The 18,923-nt window shown below is 35.2% G+C and overlaps 1 protein-coding gene across 2 annotated transcripts; it reads left to right on the top strand.

The window, feature by feature from the left end:
- The first annotated feature begins 3,122 nt into the window (after positions 1–3,122).
- On the top strand, positions 3,123–16,919 carry LOC147069847 (apolipoprotein D-like). 2 transcript variants are annotated; one of them, XM_085950376.1, is made up of 5 exons: positions 3,123–3,474; positions 8,927–9,131; positions 11,953–12,104; positions 14,443–14,614; positions 16,407–16,919. In XM_085950376.1, the coding sequence occupies exons 1-5, from the start codon at positions 3,352–3,354 to the stop codon at positions 16,502–16,504; spliced, it is 750 nt and encodes a 249-aa protein (XP_085806502.1). In that variant the 5' UTR covers positions 3,123–3,351; the 3' UTR covers positions 16,505–16,919. The 2 variants fall into 2 exon arrangements, with proteins under 2 accessions (XP_085806502.1, XP_085806503.1); XM_085950377.1 differs by having other exon boundaries at positions 3,125–3,474; positions 16,410–16,919.
- The last annotated feature ends 2,004 nt before the right edge of the window (positions 16,920–18,923 follow it).

Genomic DNA, 18,923 nt, shown 5'->3' with positions numbered 1-18,923 from the left:
ATTAGATAGTAGCGCTACGGTGGTGTTTTTTGAAACAAAACCAAATGTGTCAAAAATGCTCATGCATTGGTCAAAATAGATGGTCGCGCTCCGGTGGTATTTTATATTATATTATATTATCTAATCAAACTAACCAAATGTATAAAATGTCATTCATTATATAAAAATATACCAATCAATAACTACAATGACGTTCATATCCATTTAATATGCCCAAAAAAATCTAGAACTATAATATGATAACGGAAGAATTTCATTAACAGGTATTTTCGCGATTTGATTCGTGCTTGGGTATTAATCGTGCAATGGTCGATTGTTTGTTTGTGATAGTATGATTTGATAGTTTGTTAACTCTTGTTAGCTAACCTCAAAATGTTGAATTCAGAATAACAAAACCTAACCTAACCTAATAATAATAATATTATATTATGTCCGATTATAACTAATAAAACCATCCGTATTAAATATACTTTTTCTACTGTCATGTTGACAGTTTAGGAATTCCATACCCTGGCGAATTCATGCACTCGGCAGATAATTTACCTAATTCATGAATAAGGCAACGAGCTTGACTATTACATGAATTAGACAAAATTTTTCCCATTTCATGTAACAGTCAATTTCGAACATTCGGCGTAACATATTAAGGAAAAAGGGCGTAACCCACACGGAACAAATTTTACAGGAGAGGCAAAAAACGTTTTTTGAATGATTTAGGTTCAATATTAATAAAAAAAATAGGCACAGACTGAATGTATTATGATTGATGATTTGGTGTAATATCATTTCGATCTATTAATAATTAAAGAAGTTATTACAGAAAAATCATTTAAATTGAGGGTAAATGCTTTTTTCCTTAAATTAAAACTTAACTAAAGCTCAATTAAAACCTCAATTTAGATAATAAATCGGCATTTGCGGCTTACCTCCTTTTTACAGAACATGTATTTAGTTTTATGCATTGTTAATATCCAATAAAATCACTTTTCGAAAAATCGCGGGTTACGACCTTTTTCCTAAACACAGTCGATATATCTATATTAAGTTAGTGACAGCTGGTAGTAAAATGTATTAGGTATATTTCGCGGCCTATCCTCATATTTAAATCCTTAATGTGGCCCTCAATACTGTAAATGTGACAAGCCTGGTAATAGTGATAATATTGTGACTGTACCATATTATAGTGCCTATGCGTCAACGATCTCTGTTTTACGCGGTGCGCTATCTATCGAAAAGATAGTGACCACAGTAAAATGTTGTACTGTCATGACTACACGGTGGTGCAGAAGTCGCATATTATATATTGTAACAAATATAATAATGCATCAGTAAAGGCCTTATCGTGTAACAATATATGCGTGTGAAACATAAGCCGGCTCGCACATCACAACTCGCCTTGTGTGCCTGACGGCCATAAATCAAAATTTCTGAGAATGCCGGCGAATGTTGCATGCTACAACCTCACACATCTGCCTAGCGGCAAACGTCAAACGCGAAAAAGGAGAAGTCTCTCGTCTGCCATTTTTATTGTGTTGATTGTATGAACAAACGTCGGCGACCAGCGATGAGCGAGCAATGACAGTGTAGACAGAGACAGAGACAGAAATGGCCGATGGCCGCAGGAGCCGAGATTTTTCGAGGTCGAGATGCAGGCTTTGGCCAATGCAACTAGACGAATGTCGCAGGGTCGCAGAGTTGCAGTTGCATCGGCCAATCTGCGAAGCTCCATTTGATAATGTTTGTTTCTTGCTTTACGATGACGTCACATCGACGAATTCGTCGTAAGACGCATGCGGCGAGTTCTGATGTGCGGGCCCTCTAAGTAAAAGAGAGATCCAGAAACTTAGATCAGCACAACGTGGTATGGAGAGGTGCATGTTGGGCGTAACGCAAAAGGACAAACAGATGAATGGGTGGATAAGGAAACAGACAAAGGTTTGCGATGTAATAGAGTTTTCTAAAGGCCTCAAATGGAAATGGGTTGAACACATAGCTCGAAGAAGAGACAAAAGTTGGATAAAATCTAGTCATCCAGTGGTACCCAAGAGGTACAAAACGTCCGCAAGGTAGACCTAGAGGCCTCTAGATCAATGAAATGATAAAGTTCTGCTGAAGTACGTGGCAACGCTACGCACAGTTATTCACAAAATACACGTTGCCAAATGGAGCTCCGTGGATTGGTCGAATGTAACTGTTCAGTTTGAAAAAAAAATCTGCTGTTGCAATCGACGAGTTGCATGCTTCTCGGGCTACGAGTCGAAGACGCCATGACGCATACAAAAACCTACGAATTGGTCATTCCTATACAGGTTCGCCGATCGCCGCATCCAAATATATATGCGTTCTGAAGGTTACGTGCGACTGTCGCTAAATAGATTTGTGCGGTCTTCATATGCAACACCGGATCGACGTTCTTGGAAGGTTTCATTTATGGCTGTGTGGCAGACGGGCGAGTTTAGATGTGAGAGCCGGCTAATGTTTATGTTTGAATGCATACAGCTTGTGGTAACTCCTATTTTTTATTAAGAGCATACATAAGTGAAACGGCAAATAATTTTAGAGGAGGAATATATTCTTAAATCGTGTAAAGATTACTAAAAAACGTTACTTATTTACTTGAAAAAGAAAACATGTCAATGCATATACCATTATTATTACTAATATAATAATAACATAACATTAAACGGACGCGTGTTGAATTTTTATGACAAATTATATTTCGTTCGGCTCGCGTCATTTGCACAATCCGCGCATCGCCTAGTCACGATCTTTTTAGACCATGCTTCAACTGAAGTATAGCCTTAATATACCACACTCTCACAATGAACTTGCTTCCACGCAAACATATTTAGGGGAAAGAGTGGTACCTTGGGACATTTTTTTTTAAATTATTGTACAACCATCTATATTGTACAATATCCACGAATGTACCTATAATGTGGCGTTCAGCTGGAATACCAACACACCGAGTTTAAAGTTAATGTCATTAAATTCTAGAATTATCTATAACACCATTACTAATTATTAAACATATGCGTATTATAATTCTGAAACAGTCTGTATCGAGTATTAAAATTTAAATTTAAATGTCCTATAAATATGATATTAATAAATTTAATAAACTCAATAGTCCCTGAATATTAGCATCGATAGCATCAATCCATATTATATTTTTCATTCGACCTTAAATTTAAAAATAACCTTAAAATATTCTGTTAATATATAATATCCAATCTTGTTTTTGAACCTTCATATTTTATGTTGTTGACCAGTGAACCTAAAGGGTCATAATAATATTATCGCTAAAAAGTTATCTGCTATTGCTTCGGCCATTGTTGGTTGTTTTCAAATATGTCGAGACTGTGTTCATTTGTTTTTATGTTATGTGTCATCTTTTCTCCCTCATGGGGTCACAAATTATCGTATGGAGAGTGCCCGAATGTTCCACCGATGGCAGGATTCGACATGCGGAGGGTAGGAATACTAATTTATTATTTATTCCTTCCTTTCCTATATCCTTTCCTATAGCTTCCATCCCATCAGTAGCTGGTATCATTGCTAGTCCAGAATCCAAAGTTCAGGGATCCTGCACGATTTTTTGATCTTGGGATTGAAACGTTGGCAGTGACATCCCGTGGTGGTAGGCAGATTGAGAGTCGCTTGAGAGCGGTGGTTACCCAAAGGGCGGCAAATCGAGCAGAATCATTAGTTATAGGTATATATATAGCTACTTACCTAATCTTAGTAATAACGGAAATATCTTTCCATTAAAAAAATCAGCTTACTGGTTGGAAACAAAATGTATTTATTAGGTACTATAAAAGTTTTAACAGGACTTTTTTGTCGGGTTCGCGATGTCTAGTTCACTTTCGTTGTCCTTGGACATCACGTTCTTGGTGAACAGCAATGACACGTGCATACCTAATTTAAAATGTATCCAAATATGTTTGGTTTTAGTAGTATAGTTTAGTATAGTTTTGGAAGTTGTCAGGCTTATTTTTAACTATACCTATCTGAAACCGTAGACTCGCAATATTGTCTATTAAAGCAGAATATTTTAGTAATACTCATTATATATTTTTAGTAATGTATCCATACAACACATTTCTTAGATATTGGATTAACGAAAGGATAATAAAAAGTAATGTACGAGGGTGGGTCAATAATTCCTTAGAAAAAAGCATTAAAACAGTTTTTATTTTTGTATTTTTTTTTATTTCTCAACATAATCTCCTTGGAGCTCAATACACTTGGTTAGACGTTTCTCAATTTTTTTTAAACCGTCAGAAAAATAAGTTTTCGGAAGGTCCTCAAAATAAGCATTTGTCCGATCGATGACTTCTTCATTTGAAAAAAAACGTTGTCCACTTAGCCATTTTTTTAAGTTTGGGAAAAGGAAAAAGTCACTGGGGGCTAAATCTGGCGAATACGGTGGGTGGTCGACCAATTCGAACTTCAATTCTTCAATTTTAGCCATTGATCGTAAACATGTGTGAACACGGGCATTGTCCTGATGAAAGAGGATTTTTTTCCTGTTTAAATGAGGCCGTTTTTCTTCAATTTTGTTTTTTAGCTGGTCCAATAAAGATGCATAATAATCCCCTGTTATTGTTTTTCCTTTTTCCAAATAGTCAACGAAAATAATTCCACGTGCATCCCAAACTACAGTAGCCATAACCTTACCAGCTGATTTTACGGTTTTCGCCTTCTTTGGACATGGTTCGCCTTTCGCAATCCACTGCTTTGACTGTTCTTTCGTCTCGGGAGTATAGTGGTGTATCCATGTTTCATCTACAGTCACAAAGCGACGAAAAAATTCATCCGGATTGCGTTGCATGAGCGACAACAGGGCTTTAGAGGCCACCACCCTATTGCGTTTATTGTCGACTGTGAGCAAACGCGGCACCCATCTTGCAGAAATATTTTTCATGCCCAATTTGTCATGTAAAATAGAAATGACGCTACCTTTTGAGATCCCTGTAACCTCAATTATCTCACTCAACTTTAATCTTCGGTCACTTAACACCATATCGTGGATTTTATTGATCATTTCTGGTGTAGTCACCTCTACAGGACGTCCTGAGCGTGGTTCATCCTTTGTTGATGTACGACCACGTTTAAATTCATTTAACCAGTTATAAATAGTTGCAAGTGAAGGAGCAGATATGCCGTGAACTAAATCCAACTCATTTTTTATTTCCTTTGCTGTTAACCCTTTTATATTAAAATGTTTAATAACAGCTCTAAACTCAATTTTCTCCATTTTTGTAAACAAGCAAATTTTTTTTTTTAAATGTACGAGAAACACACAACAACCCGACCAATCTGATTGAAACTTCGCAGCATACTGAATCGGTAGTGCCGCTGCATGAAAACAAACCGCTTACAGTACTAGTCGCGCCACCTGTCGGCTTTTCTAAGGTCTTATTGACCCACCCTCGTAGGTATAAAAAAATATGGCGGCGTTTTGACACTGCCTAGGGGCAGCATTTTGTCTAGGGACGTCACTGAACGTTGAAATCTCACAATAACTGGTAGGTTTATAATTAAATAAACACAAATAGGTATTAAACTTAATCAATTTCTTATTTTTTCTTATTTTCTTATATTTTTAACAATACAACAAGCCATGAGACCATGGGCGTCGCCAGGATTTTGTGTAAGGTAGTGTATGTAAGAAAACCAATGACGTCCCGTGGGGGTAGGCAGATTGAGCGTCGCTTGGGGGCGGCAGTTACTCGAAGAACGGCAAATCGAGAAGAATCATTAGGTATATATAGACATAGGTAGATACCTAAACTTAGTAATCGCGGAAATATCTCTCCAATAAAAAATCAGCTCACTGGTTGGAAACAAAATGTATTAATTAACATAAAATGTTTAACCGGAGTGTTTCTTTGTCGGGTTTGCGATGTCTAGTTTACTTCCGTTGTTCTTGGAAGTCACATCCTTGATGACACGCAATGACACGTGCAGATTTTAGAATTATATTTGAATTATCGGTAGGTACATACTTACCTTATTAATTTATCCAAATATTTTTGCCAGTCACTCGCGAGTTTTGAAAGTTGTCAGGTGTATATTTAAATGTATCTGAAAACCGTGGACTCACAATATTGTCTATTGAAGTAGAGATGATGTATAAAAAATGTGGTGGCATTTTGGCGCTGCCTAGGGGCGGCATTTTGGCTAGGGACGTCACTGAAGAAAACTCATATTCTTTTTGCACCAAATGTCGCGTAGGTGTTTATAATTTGCAGCCACCTCATTGTCCCCTGTCCCTTCGACATTTCACTTAAATAAACTTTACTATAACGGTACCGCTTAAGTGGCTAGTGATTCATACCTAAACTATACAACCAAGAATATTTCATTCATCACAGTAGATACCTTTTAAATTGACATGCTATACCTACTGAAATAATTTATTTTTTTAACAAAATTATGCACATTATTTTTGCTACCTTGGATAGGAGCCGGCAGTGTCGGGGTATATTTTTATCGGGATGTGTGTGAGTAATTATCAATGAAATGCTAAACTAAAATTTGGATAATAATAATTTTATTATTATCTAAAAAAAATGAATCACATTTCAAATGCGTTTAGTCTATATCTTTCATTTGTCCTCAACGTCGACCATTAGTGGAAAAGGCGGATGTGTTGCAGAGATAATTTTGTGCACACAGATTACGAAAAATGCGATGAGACAATAATATCTTACCCACTACATGGAAGGATCAGAATTTTTAAAACGATTTTTAAGACTTATCGCCATTTTTCTTTCGCCCACAATTATGGCTCCTACAAGGGGAGGGACTGGAGAGAGACTGGTCTAGCCTGGGGGCCCGGCGTGGCAGGTCGACCAAATACGTGAAATAACACACATCTAAAATTTGCTCTAATAATAAAAAGTTATCTGCGGCACAATTTTACTTGAAATATATTATTAACATTTACAAATATGTCGTTGTGCGATGCAATTTTTGAGTATTGTGTACAGCTTAAATAATGCAAGTGGATGTGAGTATTAAAAACGCTAAAAAGACAGTAAATACCTACCCTTAATTTTACATCGAACACCATTTGGTAAAAGCGCCACACTGCCTTTAACCTTAACGATGGGTAGGGGGGGGCGCCAAATATTCTAGCCTGGGGACCCGCTATACGATGCGAGAGCCATGCCCACAATTATTATCGTTCTACGTTTACGGTTTTTAATCCAACAAAGACGCTATTTTATCAAATTTCAAGTTCTCTCTCATAATTATTTATAAAAAAATAAATAAAACATCGTAATAAACAAATATAACCGATTAAATTACAGCATGTGTGACGCCCCCCTAGTTTATAATTATTTTCTCTACTGATGTTAATATAAATCATAATATTTGATTATAAATAAGTCGCAAAAGAATTGATGACAAAGTATTTTCAAATTACAATGTATAAACAAATTATAATTCTGTCAATAAGGAAGCGTATTATGAAATATACATTGTAATAAACAAAATATCAGCGTTTTAAACTAGTGGCCGGTAACCGCCGGCCCTGTGTCCGGAAACTTGTACGTATCCAGTTCGCCGTATCACGCTTATCTGTGAAATGTTGTATCGGAAATATATGGCCGTATATAAAAGACCGTCCAACCTCTTTGAGTCGTCTAGTTCTAGTAGGTAGAGACCAGTGGCGAAGACTCCATACTAAGCGATTATTTGAAGCCTACCTTCTTAAGAAAAATATTTTTTAATTACATATTAACTTATTTATATAATCACTTGATTATATATTCTTTAAAATAATTTATTTTGCCAACGAGAGATGCCGTATGTATAAAAATGTATTATACAGGTAATTATAAAACAATCTGCAAAGGTTTTAAAAAAATATACCACAGCGCGCCATCTGTCTTGACGTAAATATAGGTCGGATTGTGTTTCAAATAATTCTCATTTTTTTTCATATGGACTTTACATCACGTAGCCCCGCCCAATCTATCGAATTGTATGAACTAAGGTAAGCTTCGATCGCAGAGCCTAAAACCGAGAAAAATAATTTTTATGGTGTTTAATCGAATATTAATAAATATAGACTGTTTTTAAAAATAAAAAGAACTTTTATCTAATGATTTTTGATGTGTATAAATATTTTGAAAAAATACGTAAGTACTTAATTAAAACTGATCGCTTAATTTTATGTCGTCAGTGACTTTTTGAAGTTTCATTAAATTAGTGTGTCGTTGTCATTAGTGTGTACCTATTCATTAGTAGTAATATCGTATTATCTTCTTATTTCTCGTAAATATACCTAACAAGTGTGTTCTTTTTATCAGATCTCCACAGCCTACCTCTTTCAAAAGTCACCCTTCGCCATTGGTAGTGACATTAAATTCATGTCTAAATAGAACACGGTTCTTTTCGGTTTATACTTTACAGGAAGCCAGCAGCAAACAACTTTTGAAAATAGCCAATAGGTATACTGGAGTATTTTGCCAAATTCAGCTGAAAATTGAGTTAATGTTCATTATTGAAACTAATAAAATTGGAGACCGTATAGTACCCATACGGCAGTGGCGAAGGGTGGAGGTAGGGTGCTAAAATTCAACATAAACAGTGCATAATAAACTTTGTCAGTCAGACTTATTTGTTTTCGTTGAACTACGAATACAATTTGCAGCTGATGGTGATGGACAGTAACTGTTACAGTAACAACGGTTGCTAAATTTAAATTAAACCCTATTATCTACTATAGATTGGCTTAGGCAGGGTTTAATTGAATTTCAAAACTAACAAACGCTATCTACACATTGTAGACTTAGTTCAATATAAACAAAAATACGTATGACTGACAAAGTTTAGTGTGCACTATTTATGTCTGATAATAAACTGCTTTTTTCCAATGTTCACTTTGCCTTTCATTGATTTCCAGATGACGGGATTATGGTACGTCATAGAGAAGACAAAGACATCATCAAGCTGCGCCACTTACACCTTCAGGAGAACTGATACTCCAGGAGTTTACGAACTGGAGCAGAATCAGCAGGCATCGTTTTTCGGATCAGGACAAACAACTGGCATGCTTTACGGAGAAGACCACAGATATCCTGCGAGCATGAGGGCAGAATTTCCGATGAGTACGTTTAGTTTTTATTTATATTCATGTTCATTCATATTCTTTTTAGCATATCTTAGTCAAATTTTGGATACAGGAATCTCTTACCTGTGCATTAGTACGACCACATGTCGCAAGACCCGAAGTGCAGGGTGTGTCCAAATTCTTCCGACCATGTCCGATCCTAATAAGATCATAATATGGGCCTCCACAGAGTGGAGGTTTGTATTGACAGATTTTGTTTTTACGAGAAATGTATGTCAGCCACTTGCTTAACCTATAAGATTCGTTCTCTGACTCATACACAAACTGAAAAAACAATATGTGTACTTTTGCCAGACCCAACAGGATTCAAGACAGGATTAGTAGTCTAGTCTTAGACAGGATTCTAACCTGGGACCCACGACGCGATAGGCCGACGCTTAATCCACGACTATTATTATTTCGACAGTTTTAGACAATTTTGAACAAAAAATCAGATTATTTTAGTGGTAACTATACAATTTAAATTTAATTAATTTAATAACTAAGATTTCATAATGTAACATTCTTTTTATTGAACATACATAATTTGAAAACAATTCTGAGAAATATTTATTTTATAACCAATAGAAAACATATTTTTTGAAAAAAAAAATACTCTCTGAAGCGCTTTCAGCGAGTATTGTAAGAATAATTAGTTAAAATTCGTCGCAATTAGCACAGTGGTCAATGCACGTGAGCACGAATCCAGAGAGATGCAGGTTTGAATCCTTTTGAGTGTTTTCAAATTGTGTATGTTCAATGCAAAGTTAATTATCCGTTCTAAGAATGTATTCTAATAAGTGGTGATTATAAAAAATAATAATAATAATTTGTTCTTTTGCCTCTTTTATACCCTTGGGTCGTAAACATTTGGGCCTAGTAAAATATAATTACATTAATTTTAAAATTATTATCGACACTTCAATCCTATGTGGATCTTAGCCACCTCACAAAAATGATTATTCACACTTTTTTTTTGTTTACTAGAATATATATATATATATATATATATATATATTATCATTTCTTCTCCAATACTTTCCCACATCTACTGATCCATGGCCGCGTCTGACTGACTCGCTTCTGTCTTCAGATAGTTCATGATGAGTTCTTATTGGAATGTGTATCCATTGATTCGAGAGTAGATGTGACATATTTATAGTCTTGTATACAATCGGGAATTTTCTCGTTTGCTATATGAACGCATGATAGTGCATGCGTAGTCTACGAATTGCTTGCTTCAAACTTATCTAAAGAATGGATGGGGGAGCCACTGTCGAAAACTACCCAATCAAGACTCGCAACTGGACAGAATCTGAGATTTGAATGACGTTTTTAAAAATGGCGTCCATATGATAGTTCGTAGTTCCATTATTGACCGTTCTTTAGATAAGCTTATAGAACTGTAGTCCCATCTTCATCTTTCTAAGATCACGTCAGTGTTGCCAATCGAATAATTCCGCTAAAAATATATACTAGGTATAATTTTACGCCAAATAAGCTAAAATACTATAATTTTGAAGAATTAAAAACGAGAAATGTTATGTGTACCGACTATAGTTTTTTTTAACAATAAAATCAGTAAGTATTATAAAAATATGACATTACTGCTTCCAGTGATAAATTGAAAAGTATTTGACGTACAAACGTAGACAGTTGGCGCGGTGCGTAACACGATATTAACCTCTAAAGTATGTGCAGAACTATTCAGTGTTAACACCAGAATTAAAAAGTTGAAGTGAGTGATTAATGCAGACATAGCTTATGAGTCTTATGACTGACTTACTACAGCCACTCATATTTTTTTCAGTCAAGTCAGTTGTCAATGAGCGACCAGCGCTCGAATTGGAAAAGTTTGCGAACTGAAAAGGGAGGACAAGCTCAGCGTACGTCAAAGTGGAGCTTTTATGCTATTTTAAAAGCATGATCCTGGACATTCCTTAAACGTTGTAGATAATCTATTTACATAATTTTTAAGCCTTATTATCCTTTATATTTATTTTAAACATTAATTGATGACTGCATAAAGTATTTTTATTACATAAAATAGTATTCTTTTAAACCTCTCGCTCTAATGTTTTAGAATATAGTCATATTTCAGTACGTCCATGTGACGTGGTGTTAATTTTTTTATATTAATTAATTTTTAAAAGCATTTATAAAACCATTAGTAAAATTTATGTCGACATTATTATAGTGAAATATTTACAATAAAAAATTATATTGATAATCTCTGTGATCCCAAATTTGACAAGAATTAGGCATTTTATTATTCAAAAAATGGGCAAGATTTACACATTTAAAGATACTTTTAAAGATACTGATTTTAAGCTATGTTTTTGACCATTCAAATGTGATAAACATTCTACGAATAATGTTTGCTTTATAATGATTATTGACCTAAGAATAAGGTAGTATTTTTTTGAAATACGCCATTTCTATTGGCATTTCCCAGTGGCTAAGCTACAACATATGGCCGTAGCCATAAATTGACAAACGATAAATGAAGTAGGGAGTAAGATCATGTTAACGCGTGTGTTTGAACATGTACCTATCCGATTTTTTTTAAACGGTAACGTTTTAACAATAAGTGTGTTAGATTTTTTTGTTATGTGGCCTATTTAGCCGACGGTCAATTAATTTTTTCCACGAGACGGAGTGATAATTTTACCGATTTCACGAACTCCCGGCGCTCCGGTTCATTTCGGTTCTTTTTTGGTTCAAAGTATTTTGACTATCAAAATAACAGCTAAATTAATACCCCATTCATTTTTTTTTTAATTTTTAAATTTATTTATTCAATATATTTTCCTTTACAGGTATTGGAGGATCAGCAAATTACAAGATATTCGCCACAAATTATGATGATTACGCCGGGATATTCAGCTGTCAGAAGATCTTGTTCACCCACAGGTACTCTGTGTCCATCCTCTCCAGGAAACCTTATCTGCCAGAAAGGACCATCGATATGGTATTTAATAAGTTAATTAATTAATGCATGCATACCGGCATACTGGTTTTTGTACGAAGGATGTCATTGAATGACATAGCTTTACTTGTCATATTTCATTCCGATGCTAATAAAATCATAATTCGCACCGTGAGTGTAAAATCAAGGCATTTGCAAAAGACATATTTTGGATATATTAGGGTTTGAAGTCTTCGTTTTGTTTATTGTTTATTGTTTATCGTTTGCATAATATTTGGTTTATATCTACATTATATTGCATGTTCTTTCAGTTACTTCACTCTTACATTATCAAGTTCACGACTTTTGTAGTTGTTCTCCATTTAATCTCGAAATTGAAAAATTTGCAAATGCCTTGGTTTTACACTCACGGTGCGTATGGGCCTCCACGGAATGGATGTTTTTATTAACAGATTTTTGTTTTTTACGATAAATGGATGTCAACCACTTGCTCAACCTAGTAGGTCGATACTCTGACTCATACACTAACTGAAAAACAATATGTGTGGGTACTTTCCAGACCCAGTATTCGAACCTAGGACCCACGTCGTTATAGACCGACGCTTAAACCGCGCGACCATCGTGGGTATTTCATTATACTATTATTTTATTACAATAAACATACTTTCATGTTGTCACACTTCACATTTTTCGGGGACAAGTTAGTGTCTTCTTTCGTGTTGAAAAAATAAATCTGCAGCTGCCATGTCAGTGAATAATTAAGTGGTGTATTAAATGATTGCCCTGGGGGCAAGGGAACTGCAAGGTAAGGCCTTAAGATTGATGCCTTCGAAATACATATGGTGTTGGTGCCGAATGTCCTCGGTCCTGTGCGTTGCGTTGCCACGTACTTCCGCAGAATTTTATTATGTTACCTATCCAGCGGCCGCTAGGTCTACCTTGCGGACGTTTTGTACCTCTTGGGTACCATTGGATGGCTAGATTTGTCCAACGATTGTCCCTTCCATATGTGTCCAGCCCATTTCCTTAAGCGAACTCTATTACATCGCATACCCTTGTATGTTTCCTTATCCACTCATTCCTCTTTTTTCCCTTTTGCTTTATGCCCAGCATGCACCTCTCCATACCACGTTGTGCTACTCTAAGTTTCTGGATCATTCTTTTACTTAGAGTCCATGTTTCACACGTGTATGTGATTTTGGGAAGCACACACTGGTTGAACACTTTGCGCTTTAGAGTCTGAGGATATTTTTAAAGACATTATTCAGGCGGCCAAAAATACATTGCACATATATAACATATATGTTAATATAATTACATTTGGTAAATTCTTCTTATATCTGGTTAGTGTTGAACGTGCTTACATAATTCATAATATATTGATTAAACTATAAAAAAGGTTTATAGGTACAATAACTAGTGTGCGTTCAGCGTGTGTAACCACGTTGTGATCATTATTATTATCATCATTGACACAGGACTAATAGTTTCCCGGAAAACATGAAAGCATTACCAATAACAGTCTTTTCCCCATTGTTTCCTAGTTTCTTAATTACAACTGTTTTTAAATATACCAATGTAACCATCCGTAAAAAACAGGTCCGTTAGACTAGTCGTTCTAATGTGCGTGCATGCAGCCAGCGCTCGAAATGGAAAAAAATTACGAACCGGAGCGCTCGACAGTTTTCTGAAGATTTTTACATAGTAAAATTATCAAAGTTTATGTTTTTTTTTCATAAAAATAAGTATGTGAGATTTTCTAGTATATGGCATATCCAGCTCAGACGGTCAAATTATTTACTCCACGAGACGGAGCGATAATTTTACCGATTTCACGAACAGGAATGGCGCTCCGGTGCGTTCCGGTCCATTTCGAGCCCTGATGCAGCCACCAGAGGATTTTGCTGCGACCACCAGCGCTTTACTGTGAAAGATCATTCAGTGTAATGCACTTCGTAAAAAAAACAAATATCGAAGTCAGTTGACATTTATGTAAATTCAGAAGCAGCCATGCGGCTCGCATTGGAGAAAAGGAGTATCGAAGAATTCCCATTTGTATTATTTTTAAATAAATAGATATGTAGGTACTAAAATATTCAAATGTCTTTAATTAAAATATGGACTTGTCTATAAGTAATTAAATTGATCCATTTTTTTAGTAAATAAAATTTAGCTTTAATTTTTTCAATCACAACAAAAGTTAAATTTGGTACGGCCACCAGACGTTTCCATAGAACTGTTAATGTCAATTGTGCGGCCACAGTTAAATTTCACGTGAGAACCACTGCATTAGACTCACTGTCACATCTATGAAGGTAACATGAAGTCATGTAGATACAGTATATTTGTTAAGGTTTGTTTTTTTTTGTTATTGTTGCAGCTTCATAGTATGATGCTAAGACGCCACGTGGATCCAGCATATCTCAATAGAATCCCCCAGGATAATTGTCCAGACCATCAGTATAACCCAAAAGAGGACATGGTTGAGTTCATTGGTGACGTTGTGAGCGCAGGCGTTGGAGGCTCTTTGTCCAGGAGGTCTGGAAAAATCGGTAATTATTATTTATACATTATTTTAATATCGACATAATGATTATAATCAGCCGGCATAATGACCAATGTAGGCACGAAAAATCGTGTTCTGGATTTTTTTTAAATTTATTTATTTTAGTCAACTAACAGGATCAGCCACAATGTATAATGAGAATATAGAATAAAAGAATATATGTATGGTTGTTCCAATAACAGGTGGACATAAAAAAGCATAATAAATAAAATAAAATTATCCAGGTCAAATATTAAAAATACAGTTGTAGAGAATTGGAGTATTGGAGAGTTTTGTTGTTATTAATATAAATTGTTAAAAAAGAAAAACACATACGTAGTAATCAGTGGCGAAGGGTTAAAGTAGGCTGTTAAGATCCGACATAAATAGTGCACACTAAACTTTGTCAGTCATTCGTATTTGTTTATATTGAACTGAGACTACAATTTACAGATGGTGCTAGTTAGTTTTAAAAATTCAATTAAACCCTGTCTAAACCAAACCATTATACCTAGTTTAGGTATGATATGGGCGATCCAACAAAAATAATGCACACCTTTTCAGTCATACTTATTTATTTTCGTTGAATTAAAAATGTTGGTAATTAAAAAAAAATACAATTTATTGATCAACGCCAATTTGTCCTCCCTATCTAGCTGTGTTACTACACACCAGCGTTGCCGTATAATTATTTTACCAAATTGGGATTTTTACCATGTGGAATTTAAAAAAAATCGGGGTTTATCTCGATTTATCGGGACTATCAACACATATCAACCAAAAATTGCACCACCCAACCATATATTTTAAAATGGTAATAACCTCAAAAGTAAAATACTACTTTTTTTACTATTAGATCAAATTTAAGATGTGTGTTTATCTCATTTATCTGGTCGACCCGCCACCGGGGCCCCATTGGCCCGGGCCCCTAGGCTAGAGCCCTATCAGCCCCGACCTTGTGGGAGCCATGCTGAAGATTATCATCCACCGAGTCTTAGAGCCGGTTCAGACGGGACACCGGTGTCGCGCTTGTATATAATATAGGAAGCCTTTGTATTCGAATAAAGAGGCATTTGTATTATGTTTATGAACACCCCAGAGCTAATGAGATAACGCATAATTTCGCGTTATACATTGGAACATAAAGCTGGCTGCGGTGATAAAAACAAGTGTATCGGCGGCTTGAGAATGTAGCGGCCGACGGAAAAGTGTACCGGACACGCGTTGACTCATTAGCTCTGGGGCGTTCATAAACCTAATACAAAGGCCTCCTTATTATATACGAGCGCGACACCGGTGTCCTGTCTGAAACGGCCCTTATTATCGACATATTACACTTTCCACTGGACCACGTGAATTATCGGGGCCCGTTAGTAATGCGTCAATTACATTGAGCTACTTTACGAGCTGCTTGTTGGCGAATTTACAATCTGCCTCTAAAGTCGCCCAGTGTCATCATTGAACAAGTTAACAAGCAGATTGTAAGCAATCAACCGAGAAAAGTTGAAAGCCGGTCAACTTTACACGCTACACGCCGGCGTGTGGGCCTACTGCGTCTGCGCAGTAGCAACCTCCCGGTAAAAAAAACGAGCTACGTTCTGTCAAAATAGGTTGTGGCTACACTGGCTTGTGGCTTCTCAGCGAATGGAAAGTTTTATGTGTCATCATCACAATCGCAGTAGCTGAATCGCCCGCTATTAAATTCGCCAGCAAACAGCTCGTAAAGTAGCTCAATGTAATTGACGCATAAGGAACATATAACAGTCTCATTATAATTATTTTTTTATTATTATTTTCAGCAGAAAGTGACGAGTACGTGAGATTCGATAAGGATATAGTGCGAGAATTGATAGAAAATCCTAACAGGGAGGCTTACATGAAAGTTGGGGATCATTGATGGAGCTTACAGAAGAATGACGAAAAACTAGTCTAAATCAAAGGAGTGCAATTAATAGACACCTTCTTATACCTATAGAGACATCTCGCGGTATAATATAGTACACATATGTAATCCACGTGCGTTTCCAGTGACTATTTACCATATTATAATGCGTTGTCTGACATTTATTTTTTTGCTCTATCAATTATGATGCTTTTACTTTATACCGCGAGATGGCTTTATACTTTTTCACCAAGGAAACGTCATCTATGTACAATTGACGTTGTCAAAAATCTTCTTCACCAAATAATGAACAAATATTATATTAAAAGGAAACTGTAAAAACGACTGATTAAATTAGTTGAAATTCATTTCGAAATGCGGATTAATTTCCAGAAAACTATTCAATATTACCGTAGCGTTCGCATATGTCAAAAAAATAATTATTTAAACATATTTTAAGATTGATTAAATTAGTAAATTCCACGATTTTTTAATACATAGTATACTTGCTTACAGATGTTGAAACCTAGAATCCTGAAATGATTCTGTATTATTTTATATATTATACTATAGATACATAATTTGGAGCACCTTAGAAACATACCTATACCGATTGAAGTTAATACTGCCTTCAGTGCTCAAAATGGAAAAATTTTCGAACCGGAGCGCTCGATGATTTTCTGAAAAATATTAAAATGTATAGGTTGCTTTCGTATTTTAATCTAAGAAATAATATATAATGTAAATGAATTTAATTATCTACTTTATAATAACTCACAAATCGGAATGTAATTTACAATTTTTCCATAAAATGGAGCGATAGTCTCAAGGATTTAACGAACTGGAGCTGTGTTCCGGTCCTTTCCGGTTCCTTACTACCCGTAGGTAGCTGTTGGGTAATTTCACTGTGATTTAGTTTGGCAGATATGCCTTAATTGGCTAACATATAAACCGGAATCCAAAATCAAAATACAGTTTCAAGTTCCGTTCGGTAAACATATTTTTTCAAAAATATTTCAGTACTTACAGTATGTTTCTGTGGTAATCAGATTTATGCATATTCAAGACTAAAATGGTGTCTTATTCATTGAATATTGAAAATTGTTTTTTACGACCATGTCCGATCCTAATATGATCATATGGACCTCCGCAGAGTAGAAGTTTGTATTAACAAATTTTTGTTTTTACGAGAAATGGATGTCAGCTATTTGCTCACTCTATTTTACGATTGGATATAAAATATACGGTAAAATAGATTTCTGTTTGGCTCAAAAAACAAAAGTAATGTTTGTAATATACGTTGTACAGTGTGCATTTAAGGGATATTATTCATTCATTCATTATTAACATTCTGGATGTGATATTCCAATGCGCTAACGTACAACATATGAATTTTATATGGCAACCATTTCAACCACACTAAAAACGTTGAAGAAATGGCACCAAGTATGCTACTCGCCTTTTAGCTAGTATACCTATACCAAATTCTTTAGTTTTCATAAATATATTTGGATATAGCTACTACTTATTATTAAGTATGAAATATTATTAATGAAACTGGTGTATAATAATATATGATTATAGGTATTTAGTAAACATAATATGTTTAAATAATGTTAACGAATAAACATTGTAACAATAGCTTTATTATAATATATACCTAATAATATATTTTATGGACCACAATATGTAAATAAAAATATGAATCAAAGCTGGTATTTTATTTTTTTTACCGTATAAATAATATTGTATTCCCTCTATATTCTTGCACAATTAAACATAATACACAAACTTGTTTATTTCTGGTTGAGTAGTCACAGAATTACAAGTAATGTCGGAGAATTTTATATAGTAATTGCAACCAATTTGGAAGAGCAGAAACATTGCCGATACAACAAAAATGCTTTGATTAAAAGAACCCTTGTATTTATAAATTTTTATTATTATTGGTCTCCAAACCGCGGAAAGTTACGTCAAAATCAAAGGCTAGATTCATCTGAAATGTGGTACTGGAAGCGGATGGTGTCTTGGATACGGCCAAAGGGACGAACAAGTCAATCATCGGTTGCAGACAATATATTTGAGACATACTTACACCCAGGGCTGAATTTATCACAAAGCTAAAGGGGCTAATAGCCAAAGCGTCTAAATTGGTAGGGGGTCCCAGAGCTCAGGGTCAGAGGAACCAGCTGCCCCCTATGCAAAGTTTGACAAAAGTAGGAAGGGACTTTCATTAAAACATACTTAATATTATTGAAATCAATTGGAACGTACACTATGACATTGAAAGAAAATATTTACAATACACAAATAAATCAGAGACTGCCATTGTTAATCCTTTCCACGCGGACGGAACACCTATTGTACACTAATTAATTGGCCATTTGATATAATTAGCACGTTATTTAAATGCGGTAATTAAAATATCAATCAC

Source organism: Rhyacophila brunnea, unplaced genomic scaffold, assembly GCF_057557595.1.
Source record: "Rhyacophila brunnea isolate RB1 unplaced genomic scaffold, BYU_Rbru_1.0 scaffold_23, whole genome shotgun sequence".
Classification (NCBI taxonomy): Eukaryota; Metazoa; Arthropoda; class Insecta; order Trichoptera; family Rhyacophilidae; genus Rhyacophila; species Rhyacophila brunnea.
The sequence above is the reverse complement of the archived record's forward strand: the minus strand, read 5'-3'. Positions and strand labels throughout refer to the sequence as shown.

Bases quoted from the DNA above. Each gene is read 5' to 3' on its own strand.
- LOC147069847 (XM_085950376.1), top strand. From the start codon at position 3,352: ATGTCGAGACTGTGTTCATTTGTTTTTATGTTATGTGTCATCTTTTCT. The intron at 3,475-8,926 runs GTAGGAATACTA...ATTGATTTCCAG, and splicing joins CAGGATTCGACATGCGGAGG to ATGACGGGATTATGGTACGT. The intron at 14,615-16,406 runs GTAATTATTATT...TATTATTTTCAG, and splicing joins CAGGAGGTCTGGAAAAATCG to CAGAAAGTGACGAGTACGTG.